General features: G+C 29.0%; 1 protein-coding gene across 2 annotated transcripts in view; it reads right to left on the bottom strand.

Moving 5' to 3' along the window:
* LOC142328982 (hemocyte protein-glutamine gamma-glutamyltransferase-like) overlaps positions 1-23,038 on the bottom strand; it is a 55,564-nt gene extending 32,526 nt beyond the window's left edge. For both annotated transcript variants that reach the window (XM_075373211.1, XM_075373218.1), the window contains exons 1-5: positions 22,901-23,038; positions 19,422-19,627; positions 17,986-18,125; positions 6,970-7,108; positions 4,018-4,244 (exon numbers count right to left, since the gene is read on the bottom strand). In XM_075373211.1, coding sequence (XP_075229326.1) covers positions 4,018-4,244; positions 6,970-7,108; positions 17,986-18,125; positions 19,422-19,623 — 708 coding nt within the window. In that variant the 5' untranslated portion in view covers positions 19,624-19,627; positions 22,901-23,038. The remainder of the gene's footprint in view (positions 1-4,017; positions 4,245-6,969; positions 7,109-17,985; positions 18,126-19,421; positions 19,628-22,900) is intronic.
* Between the last annotated feature and the right edge of the window lie 3,328 nt (positions 23,039-26,366).

Raw genomic sequence — 26,366 nt, 5'->3', positions numbered from 1 at the left:
CACCATACACATTACTTATTAATCAATGGATTTATAGCTGCATTACACCCTCATCCTGAAGAAATTGAATTACTGCATGCACTTCACACTTGGTGGGAGATGCTATTGTTGTAGACATTTTTATGTGCTAGCTGTGTGTTCAGAACTAAATGAAGTGACGCGGCGTGATTGAAGGTCATACTAGAGACGGCGCGGCGTGATTGAAGGCCATACTAGAGACGCTGCGCAAAGGTTCATCCAATTTTTGCATAGGTTTTTATTTTGCGACCGATCGGACCTTGAAGAAAAAATAACCCTCATATATGATAGGGAGGTGTGCTACCTCCCTAATTAACAGAAATTAAAACAAACAGAAATAAAAGGTTGAAAGCAATACTCATGGATGTTAGGGGACTAACTGAAGCCTAACAAGAAATAGTAAGGTTAGAAATGTAACAAAGATGGGTATTTCAATAGTCATCATTGATATGATAAGACTCGTAATAGTATTAAACTATTACGAGCATAGAAGAGTATGCAGGAGAAAACATGGCCACAAAAGAAGTAAAAACAGGAGAGACCCATCCTAGAAATAAAAAAGTCAAAAAAAAAAAGAAGAAGAAATAAACCCACCAAATAAATAAACCAATTAAGAGAATTCAACTTTTGTGGAGCGACATTATTTTTGGTAATAAATAGAAGCTTAGAGAAAGTTACTGGGAAGTCCAAGGAAAACAGAAGCTTGGTTTTTAAAAATGCTGTGTTGTATAGTCTAAATTAAAAAAATTAAATTAAATGATGGAAGAACACAGAAATAAGTGATAACCTTGCAGAATTGGAAACGTACTTCATTAACAATGTCAGAAAACTTCATTGTTTAATAATGATGTAGAGTCATTGTCTAAAAAAGCTTTAGAATTGACAATTTAAACAAAAAATTATGAATTTCTGTCATTAGAACATTAAATAAACTATTTTGTATGAGTTTTCTTAAAATAAGAGAGCTATTTCTATAATGTTAAAAAGAGTGCATTTTTTTTTACAGCTATAGCAGATAATCTCTATCTCATCCTATTTGGTGTAAGGTGACTTTAAACAGAGGTTTGACCATTATGTGACCTGATGAGAATGATTATTGACTGATGCTAAGGTTGGAGCATCATCAGTTCACATGAAGAGATAGCGTGAAGGTAGTTTAGATGGAATAGATAGCAATTCCCAAACTTTGAATTATGAAGAGAAATTTGGTGTGATGTAAAAATTTTAATTAACTTTTGTAAAAAAAGTTATTGGAATATCATGAACTATCTAATCTAGCCTTATGTTATTTAATGAAATTTAAAACAAGTTACAGTAAATCTAAGTTTTATAAGTGTAGTTTTCGCATAGGTTGAAAGGGTATTTTATATGTAGTTAAGGAATATTCTGTTGCAGTACCAAAGTGGAGCAAAATACACACATGTTGCCTGGGGGTGTGAATTCTGCAGGCAGCAGAAGCCCATCTCATTTCCTTTCCTATCCTATCCTCATATATATATGCCATTATTCCCAGTCACCAGCACCAATATATTTAGAGGCAAACAAAATGAACTATTGCCACTATTACGAAGATAATCTATTGTTGAAGATGAGTCACAAGAAATTTAAGTTTGGAACTGTTGATACAGACTACACTTGTAAGCTAATTTATTGTTCTGAACTTGGACTGTTCAGAAGAGTTTGTGTTATTCTTTAATTTACAGAGTTTTTGTTTTGTTTTAAAAATACAGGTAATTTTATAACTGCTTCAATTTTTATGTCATGCTGATGATTTTATAAATAAATATTTTAATGTTTCTTTTTCTATTTTTAATTTTATTAATTTTCTTGCACTTAGTAATAATTTTTAATGATCAAAATGTGTATTCAGTAACAGATTTTTATTTTTTTTAAACGTTCTTAAATGTGATTTTACCCCTGACAGAAATTTCTAAAAATGTTGCTATAGAATTTTTGTGAGTGGGGCTTGGTAGTGAATCGTCATTTAGTATGTTTGTGTTTTCTGTTTTGTGCTGGAATAATGCTGAATTTAAAAGCTAAGCAACATATCAATTTGAAATTATTAATAAAACTGATCAAAAGTTTTTTAAATTGATTATTGAGGCTTATGAGGAAGACTGAATGTCTCATAGCTGTGTGTTTGAGAGGCACAAAAGATTTAGTGAAAGATGTCAGAACATGAAAGATGATGAATATGAATACCCAGGACAACCTTCCAGTTCAAAGACCAAACAAAATGCAAAAAAATTAATGAGGTTGTTTGACATGACTGCGAATTCAGTGTCTGATAGTTAAAACCATGAACATTGAGAAAGACACTGTAAAAGATTTGATTATGAATCTCAAAATGAAAAAGAAATTGTGGCAGGATGATCCCAAGTATTCTAAACCAGAGCAAAACAAATGCTGGAAGGAAATTTTCTCTGACAACCTGCAGCAAACTGATGGTCAAAAAATTATTACTATCAATGTAACCTGGATCTTCCAGTGTGGTTCTGAGATGAAGTGACAGTCATGAATTGATAAGAATGAAAAAACTTGCCAAAGTAAATCCAAATTGAAAGCCATGCACATTGTATTTATGATGTCAAGAGCATAATCTTGGAAGAATGGGTTCAAGAAGGCACAACAATGAACCATAATTATTATAAGGAAGTTTTAACAAAGTTGGGAGAAAAAAGAAAAATATGACCAGAACTATGGAAAAATTGTTTCATTCTTCTTTAGGATAATGCCCATGCTTATGTAGTACTCTCTGTGAAGCAATTTTTGACTGACAAACATATTACTATACTGATACATTCTCATCTCCTACATTTGCTAGATTTGGAACTAGATGGCTTTTTATTTTCCCTAAAGTGAAATCTGTGCTTAAACGATCACATTTTTAGTAGTTTATGCAATATAGAAGACAATAGTAGATTTGCTAAAATAACTGAAAGAAACTGATTTGCTCAGCGCCTTTGGCCAACGGAAAACAAGACTATATCTGTGTGTAAGTGAGAATGGGGTTTGTATAGAAAGGGACAAGCATTAGGACTATATCTGTGTGTAAGTGAAAATGGGGTTTGTATAGAAAGGAATACATACATTCCTTTATAATTGTATAATTGGAATACATACAAATAAATAAAAGTGGGTTATAGAATTACTCTCATTTAAAAGACAAATTTTGTAAATTAAACTATTGGAAAATCATTTAATAATTAACTAAAAGTAAAAAAAAAAAATTAAATAATTTATCCAATTTGTTAAAAAAATAAAATTAGAATTATAAAAAAATAATGCATGGTTTATAATAAAATTTGGCTAATTTTCGGTGAAGTTAATTTCAATAACCATAATCTACCTTTAATTCCTTTAATGGCAGCACAAATTTTGTATTAATTTAGCATATTCTTAATTATGTAGTAAATTTAATTACAGTAGGTTTTTTAAAATATAATTATTAACTTATGGTTAATTCTCCAGCAGTTTAATTATTAATTTTTCTAAGTGCTTTTTTCAACTTTATGTATTTTTTAAAGACATTCTTACTCCTGTCTTATGTATATAAAATGCAGAAGTTTATTTAATAATTTGAAAATTATGATATATTTTGTAATATAACATATTATTTAATAACATACAAACATGAGTTACTTCCTTTTGGATACTTTACCACGCCAAGTACTAGCTGGTAGGTGTGTCAATAGCTTAAAGGATCAGGGTAGAATTCCTTTTTAAAAAGTAGTTAATAAATGGTACTAACTTCTTGGCTAGGTTGTGCTAAAAACTGTAAAGATAGTTATTGTTTGGAAATAAATTTTTTTTAAATGTTTATATTGCCTAAATTTTGCATACAAGATGCTAAGTAAAACTGTAGCCTCAAAAACTGTAAAGTATTCCAGAGAATATTAGAATGGTTTGGTTTGTAATTCTGAGTTATTCTCAGATTATTATATATATATATATATTTCTAATTTTATTTCAAAGTTAGTTAAAATGTTTATTGCTTACAAGTTTTGATATTGCTCTTGTCAACATTATTGGATCTCCTTTAGCACTTGCTTGCAAACCTGTGCGTTCAAGTAATAGCATCACAGCTGGAAGGACAATTGCATCAAATTGTCCAAACACCCATTCTCTACCTCTTGTAGTTCCCATTGGGCCAACCCAAATTTTACCAACATCATTCAGTACATATTCATCCAATAACTGTTCCTTCGGCATATAAACTAGATCCTCTGTAACATTTGAAAAGATATTAAAAAGAAGATAAAATAAAAATACATAATTTGCTTTGCTAATGTTGAGGTGATTTTGGACAGATTTCAGTACTCTATTTAGATTATTGTTCAATCCAGTAGTATAAAAACGACATAGACATAAAAATAACATTTAGTAAACTTTTTTTAAAAATAAAGCATTGAATTAAGCTATATTTTTTACAGTATATTAAAACTTAATGGTAACTTAGTAACTTATAAATGACTATAAAATTAAATTTTTGATTCTCTTTTTGTCTTAGTTTGAAAGTGAAATTGCTTTGAACCTTATTGCAATTTAAGTGTACCATATTTAATCTCTGATTATTTTGTTGCCTATCAAAAAAGAAGACAAACTCTACATGAAAAAAATTAATTACATTATTAAGAAATGAAGAAAGTTTATTTTTGCTCATTCTTATTCATACCTCTTACTCATGGTTTACAACACAAAATAAGACAAATAAAAAATATCTTTACAAATTAAAAACTTTAAAAAAAGTATTTTTTTTTATTTATTCCTTTAAGACTTGTGAATGCAAATTAGGTAACAGTAAAAATCAATCTTGTTTGACTTTTTCAATACCAACAATTTTAAATATATCATAGATTTTTTGATTCTGTATCCCACAGCTGTATATAAGTTTTTTATAAAACTTACTTATGACTTAAAATTAAAACATACTATCCTTCCTAGTTATTTCAGCTAATAACAAAATTGTAAATTTACTGACACAAACTGAAAAAAATGAAACAAAAAATTTCCTTCTGACTGTGAACCTGAATATTTGGACTGGGATCAAAATAAAAAAAAAATTCTTAATTAGTATGGAGTCTTTGATTATATACACAAAGTTTGAGTGAACTTAATCTGGTGATTTAAGTTTTAGATACCATTAAATCTAACAACTATCTATATGCTTCTCTCTTGTTAAAAAACATGTTTAGGAACTTTAAAATAAGTTAGTGTCTCCATTTGAAATTCAGTTTTTACACTGGTCAAAATTCTAAAATTCAGTTGTCTTTATTCTTTTACAGATCTTCTCTGTGTGGATTATTTTTTGTTTATGAAGGAGAAATATATGGTTATTTAATAACCATATAAATATATGGTTATTTAATAACGATATATTATATGGTTAGCTGTGATTACATATTTTCATTTAACTTTAAAAAGAAGGTTCTCATTTTACTTTTTTTCATTATGTTCAAATCTAACTTTTCACTAACTGGATCAATTTTGATGATACTTTTTCTATTTTGTGGGAAAGTTCATCTGGGGATGCTAATGTAAGTTTTTCCACATTGCTAGTGGAAGACTTTTTAATAAAAAATCAAAATATCTTTATTTTACTTTCAATTTTTAGCATATTTTGATTTGCATTATGGGTAGGCCTACAAAGATGCAGCCAGCATGAAAAAAATATATTTGCATTAAATGCTAAAAAGAGGGCAGTATTTTGATTAGAGTAAGAATGGAATGTAGAGCAATTTTGTAGTTTATTGCTGTGTTCAGCTAACTCTCCCTAAAATTCAGCAATACAAATTATATTTCTACTGAATATGAAAACTAAGAAAAGGAATGTTGACAATGCTCCTTCACAAAAATTCATTATTGGCTGTAATTTTTTAGACAATATATGAAGATATTTTTAATTCTTTTTTATTATTATGTCATTTATTATTGGATTGTGATAGCCTGATCATACACAGCCTCCTGACATTCTGATATTCAACTATTTTTACATGAAAATTCAAGAAAGTTAGTTGGAAAATTTAGGTAAAATGCTGTTGTAGAATGCTGGGGGGTATGTAAACATTAATATGTACTCCAACATTCCTGAGACTCTTGGTTTATGCACAGCAGAAGTTGCAATACATTGTTTCTCAGCAATCCTTTTTTTATTTTTGTCAAAATTCAGTAGAAATATAATTCATATTGTTGAATTTCAGGAAGAGTTAGTTAAGCACAATGATGGACTTTAAATAATTGCTGTGCATTCCATTCTTACTTTAATAAAAATGCTGCTTCCTTTTTTTTCATTTCATGCAAATTACTTTTTTCATATTGGCTGATTTTTGCCCATAATGCAGATAAAAATAAGCTAAAAACAAACTAAAATAAACCTATTTTTTAAGAAAAATAAAAACATAAAAAACAGTAATAGTTAAAATCAAATAAAGATACAAAGCATTAATTTTTAGATTGAGTGCTTGTTTTGTTGGTTTTAATTTTCAAAAGAAAGATATTTTTGTTTATCCATTATTTAATACGTTTAGATAGGTCATAATAATATATTGGTAGAATTTTTTAATGGGTTGGCATAATCTACTAGATTGGTGGAAAAAATACACCAGTTTTTAAAAAAATCAAATTCATGTGAAAACTACCTGCTGTTAAACATGTTTATTATTCACAAAAGTTGAGAATTCATAAGTAAGAAAATGTTTTTGACTTTGTCCTATAATACCGTGAAGGCATTATTATTTGGCAATTATTTGGGGACTCAAGGGAATAGTTGTTATGTTGTTGCAACAGACTACTCATTGTGTTGGTGAAAAGTATAATTTTCTACTTTAAAGTAAAATAAGTAGGATTATTTCCTTATTTATGTTATTACATTATCAATAGATACACATTTATTCATTGAATAATTTAATACACATGAAAGAGTGTAAAGTTTATGGTAGTGATGAAAATTACCTTTTAACCATGGATTAAATAATATGTAGATAAATTCAGGATATTCATAAATTTGCTTTGCGGCATTATTAAAAGTAATTACACTAGTTTCGACAGTAAGTCTCCAAACTCCAACTGGTGCTGTGACTGGACTTCGTACCTATGAACAGGAAAATCCATTTTTGAAATTTTTTTTATCATTACTTAGGTAAATGCTACTGAAACATACTTGTAAGAAATTGATTTCAACAATGTAATAATATAGTTAGATATGTTAGGAAGAAAATATCCCTCAATAGTAAGTTTTGAAATGAAACCTACTGTTAGGCCTGAAACAAGGAAACCTTTTTTTATTATTTTTTAAAGTTCTTTACTACTATTTTCAATTCCCCCCAAAAATTGTTTGTTTTTCAGAAGTATCTAATGAATTCTTTTTTAATTCATTTCATACTTCTTAAAAAGTGAGTGACTAGTTTTTAGCATGATTAGTGCAGTTTTATGATTGTAATTTTTTTTCAGTTTGTTATATATAACTATATTACTGTATAATTATTTCTGAGGCTAGCTTGATCTGTACAATCTTATCTATTACAATAATAAATTCTGCTTAGTTCTGAATAGGGGTACTATACAATGTTTTTAGTTATGACTATTTTTTGATTATAGATAGTTACTTGCCATTTAAAAGATTTACAACCAGAAATAATTATATTAATTCATATACAGGTATACATGTTCTACATTGTTAATATATTTCTAATTTTCTGAACAGTAATCTTTTAATCAGCTAGGTTCACATCCGGAGGTCTTGGGTTTGAATCCCGGTCAGGCATGGCATTTTCACACACGCTACAAATCATTCATCTCATCCTCTGAAGCAATGCTTAATGGTGGAGGTTAAACAAAAAAAAAAAAAAAGGCTTATTTAATACAATGTTTAATGCTAAAGGCTTGTTTAATACAAAACATACCATTACTTTTAATATTGACTGCTCCTTTTAAATCACTTATACCACTGAATTTTGTATGTACATTGAATTTTTTTGATTAACGGGAACGTATGTTTGGAGTATATGTTAATGTGTAACTGTATATTAATCAATACAGTAACCGACACATTTATGGACTATGTTCAGAAAGTTGCTGTTTAGTACGCTTTAGAATTCTGTTCGTTTGGCATTAGGTTCGTTGTCCTGTGAGTTTGTTGGGTATTGCTCAGTAATAAACCAAGACATCAGCTGTTGAGTTGCGATTGAATGTACTACTTCATTTTGTTTCATTTAACAGAATCAGTAGTTGGGGGAGATGTAATGGTTCTTTCGGTAGAGGAACACATTTTTCTTGTTGAACACGTCTTTCGTGAAGGTGACAGATATACTGATTTAATGAAACAGAAATTTTCTGAAAAGTTTCCTGTTCCTCACCCCAATGAAGTTTGGACTCTTATTGAAAAATTTCAGGCAACAGGGTCTATTGAATATGCTGATAAGACCAACTAAACTGAACGAACAGAAGCTCCTTGATATTTCGGATGCTATGGTCGAAAGTCTATCAAAGTCAATGTTTAAGTTGGTATAGCAGCAAAATATCAGATTTGCTACCATACATAAAGCTGTAAGAAAAGAACTGAAACTTTTCTCCTGCAAAGCAATGTGTGTGTTAAACATACAGATCATTCCAAAATACTAAATTATTGTCAATAGTTTAAATATTTTATTGACCAAAATTCTGTAGACATTATATTTTTTGCAGATAAAGCTTGGTTTCATCTGGAAGGGTATATTATTTCACAAAGTACATGATTGTGGTCAACAACTAACCCCATGAATTGCATGTAGAATCTTTACCTGAAGCGAAAATTGGAGGCTGGGTCAATGTGAGTAGAACGCGCATTGTGGGTCCAATCTTTTTAGAAAATACAGTTAATACTAATCGTTATTGTGCAATTTTTTTGTTTTTTTTTTAACAAACTTCATTAGTCGCTTAACAGAACTGAAAATCAATCATAGTTGGTTCCAACAAGATGGTGCAGACAGCTAACTGGTCAATGACTTTTTTACAAAATGTCTTTAGTGAGCGAATAATCATTTCAAGGAGTGCACAACTGTGTGATCTGGCTTTCCCAGATTACTTTCTATGGGGGGGGGGGGGCAGCAAAACAAACAGTGTATTACAATAGACCACACACAATTGACAAACTCAAAACTGCAATATTGATATATGTACATAACATTCAACCACATCACCTGGTTAAAGTATTTGAAAACAAATTAAAATGTGTGCAGTGTTGCATTGATGTTGGAGGAGGTCATTTTCAATACCTTTTATAATCTATTCCAGTAATATCCATTTTCATAAAATAATGAAATAAAATACAAAGTAATAATTAAGAAAGTTTTGTCATTACACTTCCATAATTCTATTGCACAGCAACTTTCTGAATGCACTGTATTTTGAGATTACATGAAGGAATTTCATTTTTTAACAGGAAACAATTATGTAGTGTCAGTATAACATCAGCATTGGGCTGATATTTAAAAATTTAAACAATTTTTGCTGAAAATAAATTTTTGTTAATATTTTTATAACTTGATTTTTCATTTGAAATTTGAGATGAAGATAGAGTTTTTTGTTTAGTGCCATTATTTTTTTCTCATTTTCTTTGCTGCTGTTCACTTTTTTGTTTCAATTAAAACTTAATTATTGTCCTGAAATAATAGGAAATAACTGATTTTCTAGAATTATGATTTATAGTTAAAAATGGTTTATAAATTACAATATAAATGAGTAAGTTTACTGTGTTGAATAATATGATGTTTTTGATCTGTGTCTTTGAGAGTATGATGCTGAGTAACTGTAGTGTGGGCTGATCAGATAGATCTAAACAGAAAAACAGCTATTTTCTAAGCTGCTTTAGAGGAGACTAGACCATTGTATACATTTTATTTTTGCCTTTGATTAAAATTTTCTTGTAACTTTTTACTGAAAATGAAATTTATTCTAAAATTTATAACTTAAATTTATGATTTTGTGTTGAATATTAAAAATTTGGAAAACCTGATAAACTAAAAGTTTATTTTTGCTGTTTAAATTTTTTTCCATAGGATAACATAACATTGTTTTTCCATACACTGTGGGTAATAAATGTACCACATAATAACATACATTGTATTGTGTTATTATGTGCCGGTTTAAAATCCAAATTCTTTCTGAGCTGAAAAAACCAAAGAAAAACCTGTGATTGCATTGGACAACAGAATTTTGTTTTTTGTTTGTTATGAGAATGTTAATAACTGAATCATATAGTATTTTTGATACCGATTTGAAATGTAAGTAGTTTCTATCAGTCATGGTTTTTTGTAATTACCATTGTTTTTGTAAGAGAAAAGGATTATGTTGGTAATATAACAATATTATACGTGCAATTTCTATAAGCTTAAAATCTGCTTCTTTTGGATTTTCTGGTGTAGTTTGCTGTAACTACATCAGTCTTGAGATTCCAGCAATAGTCAGCCAGCATTCTTGGGATCCAGTTTCCCTGGTAGAATGTTTCCTTGGTGGATATTTCCTGGTGAAGTGTTCTCAATGTTCATCACTCACGTTCCAAGATTGGTGGGGAAAAAATTCAGATGAGACTCTAAGAAGTGGATCTTTAGTTCATTTACATCCAAGTGCTTTATAGTTTTTAAGAAGCTCTGTTATAAGTTCTTTATAGTTATCAGCCTTGTGATTTTCAAGGGTTGTTTACAACATTTAAAAAAAATTTCCATGCAGCAACTTTACAGCCATTCAAAGTGTCTTCAAATTCAATATCATTCATTAATTTTCTTACTTGCAGTCCAACAAATACAATGATTGGGTAGAGAAGCTTCCAGAAAGAAGAAAGAGAGAAAAAATAAAAAAAGAATAATCTAGAAGAAATAACAAAGGAATTCTTTCTAGAAAAGGACTTATGAAAAAGTGGTAGCAGGCTGGACAATCAAAATTATTACACTTGAACAATCAAAAGGAAGGTTGGATACTGGTTCTGCAGGCCAGCAGGTATAAATACTGCCAGGGACCAGCAGAAAGACAGTTAGTTTTTCATTGAGTTCAGTGCGGTGTGCGATGAAAGCAATTGCAGTCAATGTTTGGTAACAAAGGAGTGAAGAGTGCGTCACAAGTATTCCATTTTGGACAGTTGTTGTAAACAAGAAGCTGTTTGATGAGTTATTTTTGAACAGGACTCAAAGTGATAGTCATTCATAGAGGGTTGGGTAGTTGTTTTACAAACAGTAAAAAGTGAATAATTGCAAAGTGAATTGTAGATGTAGTGATTGTAGATTGTGTTATTAATTAATTTCTATTAGTTATTACAAAATTTTTAGTAAATCAGTACTGTATTTTGATATTATAATTTAATTGTTATTTGAATAATTTTATTTTTAATTTGGATTATTATCTTAAGGGTACTTGTTCTTTAGAGAGTGAAATCCAGTCCCATCATGATTCATTCCTTTAACAAAAATTTTCATTAAATCTAGCTTAATATTTGGTGGAAGGTAAACTTTTTCATGTTTTACTAGTGCTGAACTTTTCTCCTTTTTTCTACTTTTTTCTCCTGCAGTCAATGTTTCTCTTTTTGGCCACTCTTTTTTTCTCTTAACATTATGATTCCTACTATCTCCGCTCTCCCACTTGCACAAGAAGCAACAAAATTTTTTATACTCAAGTTTTAAACCAAGTAATAGTGCTTTGCAGCACTGTTGTTGGCAGCATTTGTGCAGGTCTTCACAAATGTTTCTCATATTGAATCATATCCAATACAAGGTTCATATTTTCATATGACTCCTTTATGTGAGCTGTACGAGTTAAAGGGATTGATGGGATGTTATTTCTAAATGAAGGACTGCTTTCAAAATATGCTTTTAAGAAGTTTATAAAAAGATGCTATTCAGGGTGGTGCTATGTCCCAAAGCTTCTAGTAAAGATTCCACATCATTATCGTAAACTAAGTCCTCATACTGGAAGAAGAAACTTCAAATTCACATTGCTTCTCAAGGAAAGCACTTATTTTAATATTGTGTTGTAAAAGATTCCATTCTTTGAGTTATGATGGGAGAATTTCTGTTTGATTATTGGATAAATTTAGAAATGAGATCATTTAATTTTGACTGAAAAGTTAAGTGTGGTTCAATATCTGTATTTTCTAACAAATTTGGGTCTCTCTTTTGTTTATAATCTGATAAATCTGTATAACCTTCAACATCAATAACTTCAGCTTCATCTAATCCCCATGTTTTTGGTGCTAGTGAATTGGAAACTATGAACTGTGAGGCACTGGACTTAAAGCAGAGGGAATATTAGGAAATTTAACAGTATGTCTAGTCTTAGCTGTTATCCCTGATATTTTTGTTATACTAAAATAGCAGTTCATGAAAGATCCTTTGATTCTTTCCAAACCATTGGAATTGCAAATGTTGTGTGATGAGATCCATTCACCCAACAGGGCTACTCATGAATTTCAGCAAATATGAAGAGCCCCGGACCGACTCTGATCACTTACTTTACACCCAATGTATAGCTCATATAGTTTATTCTATCAGTGGAGTTATATTTTTCCTCTGAGACTGTAATATTACATCTCCACAAATGTAGCAGAAATTTCTGGATAGTTATGCAACTGTGTGCCAGTTTTATTAAAAATTTCACAGCAGTACACTCACAAACACATATTAGAAAATTTAAACACTTTATGCACACAATAATGTAGTGTATATATTGACATTACAGTGAAAAATAAAATCACAAATTGGTAGGAAAAGTAGCTGTACACTAAACGTTACACAATAAAGAGGTTACAATCTTGTGGATGAGATTTTCTTAGCCAGTATGATACATTGTTTATTGTTTACAGTATTACATCCAGCACTGAGTCACAAAAAAAAAAAAAAATTAATATACACTGTGCAGTGTCTCAATACTGTATGTGTTAATGTATATTAATGGGTGGCATAATTACATTTAGGAAAAATTTGACATGAATTAGATGAGTATCATTTGTAGTTTTAATTATTGTAAAGTAATAATAATACTTATTTTCATGGCTATTTTATCAACTCAAATATATTATAGTTTATTTAGCAACTTAACTGCTGCAATAAATAAATAATATATTGTATTTTTATTGTTCATGCACATGTACTTACTGGAAAATAGAAAGGACAGTTATGTAAAAATCTGAGGAAAATTCTGACTTTGTATTTGGAATTACTGCTCAAAAATACATAAGTTTCATTATGGTCAAATATTGACCATGTTAGAAAATCATTATTAACCAGTGTCGTTAATGGCTTTGTCCTTTTCATGATTGACATGGAATAAACTTATGAATAAAAGTAAGGGTGTGTGTGTGTACGCACATGCACATGTGTGTTTGTGATTAGGAACACTCTTGGACATTTCTGGGGCATTTAATAATCTGTGGTGGTCCTCAACCATTTATCAACTGCAAAGAAGAGAATGCACTGTGAGTGAATTGCAGGTCATGTAAAGTTACTTCAGTGATTGGGATGTGCTGCTTCGTGAGGGCAGCCATGAGGTAGGCAAGACACTGTCCAAGGGTTGTCCCCAGGGCAGCATGTTGGGTCCTCTGTTGTGGGTGATGGAGTTTGATTCTCTTCTGTGGCTGAGGTTGCCCAGTGGATGTCGCATTGTGGCTTATGCTGACGATGGGCTTCTGCTGGTTGAAGAATGCTCATGGAGGGAGGTAGAACTCTGAGCCACTCAGGATTGCAGGGTACTCAAGCTGTGGGGTCATCAATATAAGATGACGTTCAGCCTGGAGAAGACCACAATGATGCTCCTCAAAGGCTGTTTGGCAGTGAGTCTGTGGTTTGATAGCAGGCCAGTGCATAAAGTATGTTCAGGTTCAAAAGTACCTTGGGGAGTTTCTAGATGAGAAAATGCAATTTAAGAAGTACCTTCACTACGTCATGGAGAAGCCCCGTGTGGAGAAGTGGCTTTGGTATTTGACGTGTGGTCAATCCTGATTGGGGTCTTAACTTTATAACTATGAGTATTCTGTGTAAGGGCGTCTGTGAAGCAATTATGCTGTATGCGGCACCAGTCTGAGCAGATAGGCCAAAATTCAAAAGCTATTGGGATATATTGTTGAGGGCTCAACACCTAATATTGTTAATGGAAGTGGGAGGCTACTGCACAATTTCATGGGAGGCAATCTTCGTGATTGTGGGCATGAAACCGATAGATTTTCTTGCGTCAGAGAGGAACAGTGTTATGTTGTCAAGAAGTTAGGTGAGTTAACTTCTGAAAAAATTCGGGAAATTGAACAATATGGCAATGCTTTGCGGCAGGCCAGATATGGCATGAGGCAGAGGGTGGGCATTATATGCGTGGTCTCTTTCCAGATGTTAGTTTGGAGGGTGCCTCTTGGGTAAACCTGAACAAGTTCGTAACGCAATATCTCTCTGGGCATGGTGCTTTTAGGGCCAGGCTGCAGAGGTTCAGCCTGTTGAACTCAGGAATGTGTCTGCAATGTGGATTGTTGGATGACGTTTATCATGTTTTGTATGAATCCTCCAAGTATGAGTTGATGTGTACAGAGACAATTTGTTGGCTCGATATTATTGGGTTGTTGTTAGAATTTAGTGTTAATTGACGAAACCAGCCGAATGGGTCATACTAGAGAACTTCATAAATTACTTGGCAAAAGAAAGGATTGTTGAGGGGGTCTAAGGTATCACTTGGGCTTTCCTGCTTTATGTTTGTTTTTCATTGTTGTTATGTTTTTATTGTTGTTTTGTATTCATGGGTTTTTATGTTTTCGTATTCTTTGTTATTTCATGTTGAAATCAGCTCCTTACTTCGGTAGATAGTAGATTTCAGTTCCTTATTTTTGTTAATCAGTCTTGTTTGAGACACTTAGTTTAGATGTATTTTGTTTTCTTTTCTTGAGAGTCCTTAATGATAGTAGTACACCAAAGGGAATGTCACATGTGGCATTCACATTAGTGGCATCCTGACTTAGGCAAGAACAAGGCTGAGAGCCTTGGTCAAGGTTTTGAAAATGATCTCCGGTAAAGCCCATAAGGGCTAGGTACAGAGGGGGTAGCGTCTGCCTCTTGGAGGGTGTCTTCCCCTATGGAGTCAGGGTGGGTATGTGTGTGTGTGTATGTGATTTCTTATATGTATTTAGTATTACCACCTCAAACAGTCATTGGATATTACAAGTAGGGTTGTAATGATGGAATTGGTTGTAGAGGAGGGACAGAACAAAATAGTAGTCTACAATCCATTACCTGCTAAGATTACTGGAAGAAAATGAAGACATATTTACTATTTTTTTCTATTTTTAAATTCCATATTATAAAACATTTAACTATTGTTTATTATTATTCTTTTGTTAATTATTTTTTTTTTTACATTATTACTTGATTACTTTTGATGAACATATATTTTTTTATGTACATAAATGATTTTAATTATTATCTAAATAAAAAAAAAAAAGATTAAGGTTAAAAATCTTCTCAATTCATTTTCTAATGCTTCAGTCACTATCAATGATGTAATGTATGCTTTATTACATCGTAGTGTCAGCTAAATTATATTGTGTGTGATTTTTTGTTTCAGTCATGAAAACATAAATTTAGGATCATAAAAATTATTGGGTATGGACTGTGCCTGTTTGTATAATACATCTTAATTGTAGTTTGTATACTTCATAATGTTCATAAGTATCAAGATGTGGATACTTATCCACCTTACTTATCCACTTTCTGTGTGGATAAGAAATGTCCAGGTTGCTTTTAATGATGGTGCATTTGTGAACTGTTTCTATAAGATGGTAGAGAAATTCCATTTATATTATTATAGAGAGGTTTTGTATTTTCATTATATATATTCTATTTGCTCAGTGAGTCAGATTAGTTTACTTTATGAACTCCAGGGTTATTATATGTTCGTAATATGTCTTCTGTGTGCTTTGTCTTGTTTTTTATAAATAAATCAGGCAATTTTAATCTACAATTTTTTAAAATAACTTTTTTTTAAGTCTTGTGTTATAAGTAAATGGTAATTTTTTGTTTTGATTTTTAAATAGTCAAGAGACTATGTTGGTATACATATTTCTCTGTTCAGTTCTTCTATGAACTCATGGGTGAGTTAAGTAGATGGTGGATAACAGTTCTAATAGCTAATAAGTAGGTAAGTGATTTAAAGTGTGAGTTAGTTTTTGTAGTTGTTAGTTTTCTAGATATTTTTAAATTGTTTGTAATTTTTATGTGGGTAATCTTTGTACACAGTGAAAATCATGCCTAAAATACTTTAGTAATATACCTTTATGATGATACCACTTAAAATACAAAAACACTACATACAAAATACATAAATAAATATTCTTAACAATACATAATAAATATTTTTTAATTCAAACTATGCCTTTCTGAATCCTAGTATTCATCGTTGGAGTTTTAATAAAATAAAAAAAAATATTTTACACAAAAAAATTTAACATTCTGCATGTATTTTGTTATAAAAGTTAATATTTGTCAGCTGGAATGACAACAGTAGTAGTATAGTAACTTTTCTTCTAATAATTCAGTAATGCTAAAATTCTGATACTTAGAATAAACTACTGAGAAACCTTTTAGTTCTAAGTAGAGGCTGTACTTCTAAAAATGTGCATAGTTGCTATGTTTTGGATCACTGTGTAACTATGTTTTTAAAGTTTGCTTATAATTCTGGTAATCAATCATACAGCTTGATAAATTCTCAGTTTAATTAAAAAAATAAAAAGCATTTTAGTTAATTGTATCAGATAGAATACCATAATATGAATTGATATAAGAAACTATAAAATGAACAACTTTTTTGACATTTTGAAAATCTCTTTACTTTTTTCAATTTTGTAGAGAAAGTAATGCGTATGAAACAAATGTAAAAAATTATATAGAAAATTTTTTTATGAAAATCTAATATTTCATTTAAATTTCCATTTCCTGACAAACCATTTTTTTGTTTTTAAAAATCCTACCAAACTAGATTTTATTTGAAAAATTATGGATAATATTAAAAAAAAAAAAAAAAAATAACTCTTGGAATTATTAATGAAAATAATCACTGATTTCCTAAGTCTCCTTTAAATTGAAGAATGAGCAGTATTAATGCTATATCTCTAATGTTAATGCATCTGGAACACAACATTTGATACAAACATCCTATCATAAATATTATTCACATTGTTTGAATTTCATTGCCAAACCAGTTCTACTAACTGTTAAATTGTCCTTCATGGTGGTTTGATAGCATCTCTATTTTCATCTAGAAAAAAGAGATTGGAAGGTTTGGTTTGAATCCTGGCCAAGCTTGGAATTTTTCACAAGTTAAAAAAATTTATTTCTCATCCATCATAAAAATAGAAGAAAACTAACTGTAACTGGGTGTCAACTTTATTGTTATTGTTTCATTTAATAAAACAATAATTAAAATAATGTACGTAAATTAATTTAAAAATATAATGAAACGTCTTTTATCAGACTGAACTGGAATAAGCTTTGCAAAATTTTTAAGTGATTACCTTGAACCTTTTTATGTTCAGAAAGGCTGGGTTAGAGATATTCTAGTCTTGGTTTTATTGCATTAATCAATCACGGGGTCTGTCTATCATTAATCAATTTTCCTCTTCTCCACTGTTCCTAACTCTCTGTCATCTTCCTATGGCTGCACATATGTGTGGTGTTTGTTATCCATGTAATAATTCATTGTTACATTGTGATGCATGCCAGTCTTGTAATGCTTTTGAATTCTTTGTTTAATAATGCACTTCCTATATATTACTAGGGTTGTGGGCAATACAATGAATGAGATTTGGTAAATTTCAAATCAGCTATCTAATCAGTAATTAAAAAGCATAATTATACATCATGAAACTGTTCACCAATTTATCCAAATATATTTTATTTTGACCCTATTACTGTAATCCTTTAATTGTTTAAGAAATATATGTATTCATTTTCTTTAACTGGCATATGTACTTACCTCTAATGTTATTGCATCTGGGTCACGACCTTTGATATGAACATTCCAGTCATGTATATCTTCATTAACTTCATTTGAGTTTAATACTGCCACACCGATTTCACTAACTGGTAAACCAAACTTAGTTACCGGTCTTGTTCCTGAAATTTATATTTATGTTTATTTTTTGTATGAATATCATTAACAGTTATTTATTCTATTTATAGAATTTCTGTCTTAAAGAGATGCTATAATAACAATGCCTCCAACTTCATTAACAATAAAGCAGATGGATTACAGCTCCAAGAAGATTTTCTGGAAGCATATTAATATGAAATTTTAAATAACTTAATTGATGAAATTTTGACTGAATGCGTATAACTGTTGTCTGAATAAATGTGTTGCTAGATGTATAATCACATTTTTGGATATTTTTGGATACATTTTTGGCCAGAAGTAAGGCTGTTGGTTCAAACCAGCTCAATTAAGCTGGCTGAACTTCACTGAATCGCTAACTCATTTAAAAGAAGGCTGACTTTAAAGTAGAAGAGACTATGCTTAGTGACGTTTATTGGCCTTGAGTCAACCTGCAGAGACAGCATGACATGAGCTAAAACAGCAGTCTAACAATTGGTTTCTTAGAAGGTAAAGAATTTTTGGAGAATCCTGTTCTTAAAGTGGTTTACAGGTTTCTTATTGAAGAACCCAACAATATCTTTCTTGGTCTTTGAAAATGACTCCATAAGGATTCTTATGATGGGTTTATTATCTTAACTGGATATTTTATATTTAGAAGTAATTTATTAATATAAATCTTTTTAAAGAATATGCTCAACTTAGATTATGTCAACAATCCATTGAGGTTGATAGGCATTTAGAAATGGATGTCGAGATGCTTAAAAAAAGGAATAAATTCAGTTTTTGAAATATGTTCTCTTCAGGACATAATTGGTAACTCAAGATATGTGTATTTTCTAGGGCATGTGAACAGTAACCAATGTGATGACTTAATTAGGAATTGATAGAAAAAATAGTTAATTTTAAATTAAATATATAGTTTATAGTGTCATAACAGATATTTATTTTAATGAATCTCTGTCTCATAAGTATTCTGTAAATTTTATTGAGAAGGTCATTATTAGAAAAGAAATCAATTTACAATTTTTAAGTAAATTAACTTTGTAACTTTGCTAGGACTTGGGAGCCGACAAGGGTGTAATTTCTCCAAGAGTGGTGTGATTTTTGTAAGTGTGGTAATCATGTGCTACTATCACCTCCTCATATTAGTATTGATCTCAGGAAGATGATCATAGGTAATGATTGATATCTTGAAGATAAATCCCCATGAAATTTGATTATTTGCATTATTTCAAGTGTAATTCAAAATCACTGGTTTACTACCAAATAAGGAGCTAATATTGTACTCTTTTATTTTAATTAATTTAATTTTCACTTACCATAATTAAAAATTAATCGTACAACATCTACTTTATCATTGTAGCTACGATCTTTAAATTTGAATACGATGAAGAATGACTGTCCTCTGCGAAGTACTGGAGTTGGCTTATTTCTGTGAACTAATTCATATAGGTCTGTATGATGTCGCTGGGCATTTTCAAGTGGATACATATGTAATGTTTCTACTTCCAGAACACTCATCTTTCTGCATAAAAATTTAATAAAAGTAAATTAATTCCATTTGTGAAATAAAAATTCACATGTAGTGAAGTTATATGCGTTACATTAAAATAAAATTAATATACATTACGTTATAATTTAAACAATTAAAATAAAAAAAAAATAGTATAAGTCTGCATCTGCAAACTTTTTCATTTTCAGTTACATTTGTTTGACTATGAGTAACACATACAAATAAGTGAAAGTATTAAGTAACCACTTTTAATGCTTTCAAATTGAATTTAAAGAACACTGGTATTTTAAATGATTAATGAGAAAGAAGGAAACCAAATTTGTCTGACAATAACTGAATTATTGGTGTAAATTAATTTTTTTTTATGAAGTCAGATAACTTATAAAGAAGATGAAAAAAAGTTTCATTCGTTACGATGGTGCTTCTTTCTGTTTTGATGGTGAATAATTCAGAGTATCTTGTACCATAACATTTATGTAACTAAGCTTGGAATACAGTACTGAGTGGTTTAACCACAACTCATTGTTTGTCTTCAATCAAATTTGAGTTTTTTCATTAAAGCAGACATCTACCCATATATAAAAGTCTGTAGATAAAATTGTTTCTATCTTAAGAATTGAAGAATATTGCTATAGACATTGTGTTAAAAAATATGGCTAAATTGTAGTGTTTTTTATTTTTTGTAAGTATTTCTAGAAATAAAATAATATAGACTGAGATAATAATGTAAAAGAGGAAGTTTTTTTTTGTTGTTTCTGTAAATGCAATAACTTTTGAGTAAAATAGAAGTAAAGGTGAAAAATTTTAATAAAGAATGCGTAAAGTGGGAAACTTGGAAATTTAGATTTCATTGGATATTATTGTAGTTTACCTGAGTAAACTTCTTTGAAAATTGGTCTTCAGAAATAAGATAAATATTGTTTAAAAAATAAGTGTAGTTTTCAACCCACACATCTACCATATTTTCTTTTAAGTTATTTTGCAAGCAAAAATTCATGCTTATCCTATGAACTGCTTTTGGTTTTTTATAAAAATATCCATACGAAATATCTTAAAAAAGTTTGTTATAATGGCCTTTGTATATCACTTTATTTAGAAATATATGAAGTAATTCATCTTAAAATTTTTATAAAGTTGTCTGTAAAAACTGAAATTGCAGATTAAAACTTTTGAAAGTATGTACTGTACTATAATATATTGTCTGATGAAATAAGAAATAACCAGTTTTATATAAAAATGTGTTTTATGAAATATAACATTATATTTGTAAAAAAATTCACCTTTTTTTTAATAAAAGAAAAATAACTTAAAATTTTTCATAATTAGACATTTATTAAATAAGTATGTAGAATAAAAACAAATTACCATGCTTCAAGACCATTATAATAGAACCTGGGAGCATAGGTATAAGCAGATTTTGAATGCCTATAAAAATTTTCATAGATGATTGTAACAGTTTTTATTCTTCTCATGAGTACTAGTGTATTCCATACTCTGAGTGGTTAGAAGGAATGCAGATAGTTATTACAGTAGTGGAGGAGTAAATTTGTAAATGTGATATTTTACAAGAGTTTTATATTAATCTACAGAAAATTTAACAGATGCAAAAGTGATAAAATTATAAAGCTGATGAAATTATTTATTATATAATTCATTTAGCTTAAATTTTAACAGGTTTCTTTTTTAATCCCTTTACTATCTTAAAAGAATAAGCAAACAATGTTATTGCAACACATCAATTTTAAGATTAATCATTTATAAAAAGAGTTATTTATAGTACCTGTATTTCTTTAAAAGAGTTCATGTTAAACTTTTTGGTTGTAAATTTGGTGATGGCAGTGTCCTTAATGTTATGATAGCAAGCTCATGCACATTAGCAGTAATAATTATAAATGTTTTCTTTTCTGTCTCTTGCCAAAATTTATAAATATAAATCAACTATAAGCTTTTCCACTAATTCTTTCTTTTTTTATTTAGCCTCCAGAACTACCGTAAGGTATTATTTTCAGAGGATGAATGAAATAAGATATATAAAAAATAAGATATATTGTACAATCTGAGATCGATCATTCCTAAGATGTGCAGTTAATTGAAACCCAACCATCAAAGAACACCGGCATCCACCATCGAGTATTCAAATCCATGTAAAAATAACTGCCTTTATTAGCATTTGAACCACTTAAGCTTTTCCACTTAAATATTTCTATATTTCCTTCATTTGACAATTACTACCTTTGCAATTATTGATCTTAAGCGACAATATTTCAGTAATGCAGTGGGTATAAACTAAAAGTACAAGCTAGAAAGCACTACATGTATTAAAATAGTCATATTTAAACTTAAATTAGCATCACACTTACCTGGTATTCTAATGGTCCATATTTATACAGGTAAATTTTAACCAAATAAATATGGTATTTTAAATAATTTTCATCAACCATTAATTATATTACTGTTTATCATTATAATAGCAGGATTTGTTTGGTATGACATATTTTACTTGCTAAATTACATATTTTATAGTAATTTTAAAATATTTCTGTAGTATTTATTAATGAATTATCTTTTATTTTAATAACTCTTAAAAAGGTTTGTTTATACTGGTTTGAAAGACTAAAATAAAATAATATACCCAGTAATTATTTTGTTTATTTAATAAAAATTTAACATTTTTAATTATAAGGAATTTTACTATTTGTCTATAATGTAAAGAAGTTATTTAATAAACCTAGAAAATTTTTATGAGGAGAAATATATAATAGTTTTTAGAAAGGCACAGACACTTCAGTGCATAAGCGTTAAGTAATTTTTTACTTCAACATTATATTGTTGAATATTTCTTAGAATACAATTTATAATGTTATATGACCTACTTCAGAAACTAACTTTTACAAAGTTTAGCAACTTTAAAGTAGCTTATAAAAGTTTAGTAATAACATTTTTTTCTCAGAATAAAAATAAAATAACTGTTTATAATTTGTTTTATTTTTTCCATTTTTTGGTTTATAATATGTTAATGATGTATTTATTATAATTCTCTTTAAGAGAGGTTCAATAAAAGAATGGAATCTGATTAAATAAAGTGCTTGTTTTATAAATTCATGTAGTCAGTACTACAATAATAATTAATTATTGTCAATGAAAAAAAATGTTACATTCAGAACATTAATAGATGGATATGTAAAAGTAATTAAATATTTTTCATAACTTAAGGTAGTGTTTTATATATATGATTAAAAATGTATGTTGAGAACATATATGATTCTTTAAGTATGCTGTACTTACCTTATATGATATTTTCAGAGCTAACAGTTTATTGAAAGAACTCAGTCCTTTTTATTCAATTGTCTATTACAATCTGTCAAACGATTGTTTTGAGTATAAACTGATTAATTTATACTTGCATATATAGTGACTGATAAGTAAGAAAATGGGTCATAATAAGATAAATTGCAATATTTATGTTTTCTCACCAGTTAGATTATATATTTTGTGGTTATTGTGGTTAACAGACCAATTATGTATTCAAATATTTGAAAATAATGATCGTTCATTGATTTGATTCATTTTCATTTTCAATTAAATTATAATTTTGATTTCAATTTAATTTACAAAATTATCAGCCTACTGGAGGAGGTTTTGTTCAAACTGGATTTTTTTGCAGCTAATTATTCAAATAAACTATATAATAATTGATCTTTACCTCGACTTATAAGTTCTGGAAAATTTTTTCACTATTCTCTTCATTATTCTGTTTTGACTTAAATATATTATTTTTAGTTTAGAAAGCAATACATAAAAAACAACAATCATTTACACTGAGGGGTTTTCCCCTAAGTAATTTTACTTAGTAATTTCTTCACTTGTAGTTTACCAACTATATTTATAGTTGGTAAACTACAAGTGAAGAAATTCTTTCCTGAAAACAGAAAATTTTGTGTGATTTTTGATTTTAAGAATTTTGTATTTTTTAACATTAGATTTTTAATTTTATTTTAATCCATCTAACTGAAGCTAGATTTGGTCCAATTTTCTTAAGCATGTAGAGGAAGAACTGTTTTGTGACATCTTATCTTAAAAATTAGGTAAATAAAAAAAAATTATGCAAATTTGCAAACATATGCAAAGTAGAATTTTCATCAAACAATTTATCATTGTATACAAAAGTTATTTCTATAGGCACATAGTACTTGCTGAGTTACTGAAATGGTGCTCTCTTATTTTAAGAACTGGTGGCCTGAAAGTATTGTAATATTTTTTCATAAGTTTTTCAAGTTTACTCCAAGCTTTGCTTATGTGTTTAATTTTTTGTTTTTATGCCAGTAGCAATCTTTTTTGAAATTGTAATTGTGGATTCCTGTTAGTAAAAAGACTGTAGATGATATGAAAGTAGTGTTAAAAATAATTATGAAAATAATAAAAATGAAATTGTCTAAAATTCTTTCACAAATTTTTTTAATAGTTTTTAAAGTTTTATGTTGTGTGATTAATTTGAAGGTTATAATGTAATTTATATATATAAGAAAAACAAAAAAGAAACAGAATTAGATAATCTTTTATTATGAAATAAGGAATTGAACTATTTATGTATGAATAATTAAGCAAGCTGAGAAACTCAATGGATGCAACTCAATGTATGCAAACAAGTGTAGTTTTGCATGTAAATCATATCACATACACAGGGTAATTTTGTAACAATAAGTAATTTATTATGACAGATTATTCAGTCACAACAGTACGTCATTATTATTTCATTGCAATTAATTTATTATCAATAATTAACATTTGGGTTTATCATCTTTTCTTAGAAATAATAAAAAAAAAATAATTCAAAACAGGTATCCTACAAGTTTTGTAGTACCTACCAATACATTTCATAAATTTATTAAACATAAAATATATTCACAATAGAGAATTGAAATGATTGCAATTTCTTTAACTTAATTACAAATTGCATGCACTTTTTTAATAAATTTCTGTGATTGTAATTATTGGTAATTTTTTTTTTTGATTGCTGATTAATTTTTTATTTTCATTTATCTGAACAGTTCTGAGTCAATAGCAGTCTATATAGAATTTACATCTCGTATTCATGCTATGTCAGGTTTGCCAATGTATCTTTTTGTTACAGTTAATAATAATGATTTTTTAATGATATATTAATATTATTCAGGGTTTTAATATAAAAGAAAAGATAGAAACTTCTCTTGTTCATATATATGTCTGTGCTATAACACATGTTATAAACTTTGTTATATGTTTAGTTGTATTGAGTTCTGTATTGCAGTTATCAGGTGATGTGGATGTGTACGAGATGATGCAGCTTATGATAAAACTACGTTAAGGAAAAAACATACTATAAAAATATAGCCCAGAAGTGATGAGATTAAACTGTAGTGACTGCTACTGTTGATCCTTTTATTTACAACAAATATGTATTGCTTTGATTGGATAGAATACAGATTTAACAGGAGATGTAAAGAATGAATCTACTCATTACACTTAAGCTGGATACAATTTACTGGATATACTGGATTTTATTGGAATTTATTGCTTAACAGTGACGGTTTTGGATCCCAAGATTTTTTTTTTAAATACTGGACTCCATTCTTGGATTGTCATCATGTTTTTTTTTATACTATATCCTTTGAATTTGAGAAAGTAAGTTTTATTTTTGGAATGCTTAAAAACAATCCTAAACAGTAGTGGTATTCAGGATTTGTTTAAAAATCCATTTGCACATTTATAACTCATTTAGGATGTAGTTCAATAAGAAATAGAAAATAAAGTTAATAGTGAGTTCCATTTGCACATTTATAACTCATTTAGGATGTAGTTCAATAAGAAATAGAAAATAAAGCTAATAGTGAGTTGTCAGTTTTAAGATTGCTAAACTTCAGTTAACATTGCTTTTTTAAGGCTAAAGTTTGTTGCAGACTCCATTTAGGTGAATATGTTAATGATTTAATCCTATGATTACTAATCATGATTCTAAGGGAATGAACGTAAACTCATGTGAAGTGGGGTGTGATTCCCAACAGATCACAGCTTATTTTTAGACAGCTACTCCTTTTAGTAATTGGAAGTATTATCTTAATGAACCTATCTGGTATGATTTAAATAAATAAAGGATAAGTGATTTTTATTTTTAATTTGAGTACTAAAAACATTTATTATTTACATAAAAATACAGAATTACATGTCAATTTATTTATTTGCAAGTATTACATGTTGTATGATCAGATTTATAGGACCAGAAATGTAGGTAGATACTGTGGTGGTGGAATTGTCATTAGAATTAGTCTAAAATAAAAATAAAGCTATTAAAAATATAAATATTACAACCTAAATAATATTTTATAAACATAAAGTATAAATATTAATATATGGAAGAAATTTGTTTCATTTCATATCTCTTAAAATATGTGTGCTTGAGCTGTAAGATAAGGTGGTCTCACTTTATTCAGTCTATTATAAACATGTTATATCATTGACAGGTCTGGAGCTTAGTAACTCAATTCATGTCTTAAAAATCAAGAGAGATCTCATTTTATCTCCTGTAAATTGTCAGCTAGCAGTTTATTTAAATACTAAAATTTGATTGAAAAATTGAAGAGAACTGAAGAAAAGCCCCCTATTTTTTAAATATTTTGAAGCAATTCAGATTTACATCCATGAAAAATCTCCCAAAAATTTCTAAAATAACAATATACGTATTAATTACTAACCATTTGTTTCCTGTATATCTTTT

Source organism: Lycorma delicatula, chromosome 1 (assembly GCF_047948215.1).
Source record: "Lycorma delicatula isolate Av1 chromosome 1, ASM4794821v1, whole genome shotgun sequence".
NCBI classification, from domain to species: Eukaryota; Metazoa; Arthropoda; class Insecta; order Hemiptera; family Fulgoridae; genus Lycorma; species Lycorma delicatula.
This window is presented reverse-complemented; position numbering and strand designations above follow the sequence as displayed.